Genomic DNA, 2,517 nt, shown 5'->3' on the forward strand with positions numbered 1-2,517 from the left:
ATGGCCAAAGAGCCATACCTCGACGTCGACGACGTCATCTCCCGCCTCACCATCGAGGAGAAAGTCGCCCTCCTCTCAGGCAAGGATTTCTGGCAGACTCGCGATGTGCCGCGCCTCAACGTGCCTTCTCTGCGCTTCAGCGATGGGCCCAACGGCGCCCGCGGCCGGCGCTTCTTCAACGGCACTCCTGCCGCATGCATGCCCTGCGGCACCGGCCTGGCTGCCACCTGGGATGTCGAGCTGATTGAGCACGCTGGCGCGACACTTGGGGAGGAGTGCAAAGGGAGGGGTGCGCACGTGTTGCTGGGTCCGACCATCAACATCCAGAGGAGTCCGCTTGGCGGTAGGGGGTTTGAGAGCTACAGCGAGGATCCTGTACTGTCTGGACTGATGGCGTCTGCAATGGTCAAGGGTGTGCAGAGCACGGGGGTTGGGGCATGTCTGAAGCACTATCACAGGCAGGCATACAATGCCGTTATAAGCGAACGAGCCCTCCGTGAGATCTACCTGATGCCATTCCAGATCGCCCAAAGGGACTCCAATCCTCTGACATACATGACCAGCTACAACCGGGTCAACGGGCTGCACGTGAGCGAGAACCCTCGGTTGATGCAAGACATTCTCCGAGACGAGTGGAAGTTTGATGGATTCATTATGAGTGATTGGCTTGGTACATACTCGGCTGCGGAGTCTACCAACGCAGGTCTGGACATTGAGATGCCCGGCCCACCTCGCGTTCGCGGTCTCAACCTTGTCGTGTCGCTCGGCAGCAGGAAGCTCACCGAGCACACGGTCGACCAGCGGGTCCGCAACCTTCTCAACCTCATCAACCGCGTCGCCTGCCCCGAGCGACCCTTCCTCACCGATGCACCCGAGAAGACAGACACTTGCATCCCGGCGGACGAACTCTCGTCGCGCATGCACAAGATCGCTTCGGATGGCCTTGTGCTCCTTAAAAACAACAACAACGTCCTCCCGCTCAGCAAAGACAAGACCGTGGCAGTCATCGGCCCCAATGCCCACATTGCTGCCTATGCAGGGGGCGGCTCGGCCAGCCTCCGGCCCACATACACAACGACGCCTCTCGACGGGGTTCGCAAGCACGTCCCATCGGCCAAGTACACGCTCGGCGCCGCGGGCTACAAGCAGCTCCCCGCGCTCAGCCTCATGAGCACGACGCCCGACGGTACGGGGAGGAAGGGCGTCTTGTGCAAGTTCTACAACGAACCGGCCGGCCACGAGGGTCGCGTGCTTCGCGACACGGTCCACACGGACCTCTCCGACATGCTGCTGGTCGACTACTCGCACCCAGACGTGAGCCCCGAGCTCTTCTACATGGACATCGAGGGCGACATCACGCCCGCGCAGTCGGGCGAGTACATGTTTGGGTGCTCGGTGCGCGGCACCGCCAGGGTCCTGGTGGACGGGCAGCTGGTGGTGGACAACGCCACGACGCAGGTGCTGGGCGGCACCTTCATGGGCGCCGGCACGAGGGAGGAGCGCGGCACCGTGGCCCTCGAGGCCGGGCGCACGCACCGCGTCGTGCTGCAGTTCGGGTCGAGCCAGACGCAGCGCGTCAAGAAGAAGGGCGCCACGGCGATGCGCGGGGGAGGTGTCCGCATCGGCTGCGCCCCCGTCGTGGACGCCGACGCCGAGATCAAGCCCGCCGTCGACCTCGCTGCCAGCGTGGACCAGGTCGTCCTCGTGGTCGGCTTGACGGGCGAGTGGGAGTCGGAGGGCTTCGACCGCGACAACATGGACCTCCCCGGCCGGACGAACGATCTGGTCCGGGCCGTCATGGCGGCGAACCCCAACACGGCCGTCGTGGTGCAGAGCGGGACCCCTGTAGAGCTGCCTTGGGCGGATGAGGTCCCGGCGATCCTGCAGTCGTGGTTTGGGGGCAACGAGGGCGGAAACGCCATCGCTTCTGTTCTGTTCGGGGATGTAAACCCGTCAGGGAAGCTGCCGTTATCGATGCCGAAGCGGTTGGAGGATAATCCGGCTTTCTTAAACTTTGGATCAGAGAACGGCCGGACTCTGTACGGTGAGGATATCTATGTCGGATACCGGTTTTATGAGAAGACCAAGAAGGAGGTGTTGTTCCCATTCGGACACGGCCTATCCTATACGACCTTTGACATTACCAACTTTGACGTCGATGTCAAAGCAGATTCCAATGGGGACGACATGGTGCTGGTTTCAGGGGATGTTGCCAACACTGGAACACGCGACGGCCAAACCGTGGTGCAGGTGTACATCAGACAACAAAAGCCCAGCATCAAGCGGCCGCCCAAGGAGCTGAAGGGGTTCCAGAAGGTGGCAGTCAAGACGGGGGCCAAGGCTTCTGTGGCTGTAACTATCTCAAAGAAGTATGCAACCAGCTATTGGGATGAGGAGCGGGATCAATGGATCTCTGAAGCTGGCGAGTATGACGTCTTGGTTGGGCAGAGTTCTGCAGACGTGGTTGTGGCCGGCCACTTTACCATTGCCAAGACAAATTGGTGGAAAGGCCTTTGA

At 61.4% G+C, this 2,517-nt stretch overlaps 1 protein-coding gene across 1 annotated transcript; it reads left to right on the forward strand.

The window, feature by feature from the left end:
• On the forward strand, window positions 1–2,517 carry MGG_18137 (uncharacterized protein; the record flags this gene model as incomplete). Its single annotated transcript, XM_016990598.1, has 1 exon — window positions 1–2,517. The coding sequence occupies one exon, from the start codon at window positions 1–3 to the stop codon at window positions 2,515–2,517; it is 2,517 nt and encodes an 838-aa protein (XP_016846078.1).

Source organism: Pyricularia oryzae, assembly GCF_000002495.2.
Source record: "Pyricularia oryzae 70-15 unplaced genomic scaffold supercont8.8_32, whole genome shotgun sequence".
Classification (NCBI taxonomy): Eukaryota; Fungi; Ascomycota; class Sordariomycetes; order Magnaporthales; family Pyriculariaceae; genus Pyricularia; species Pyricularia oryzae.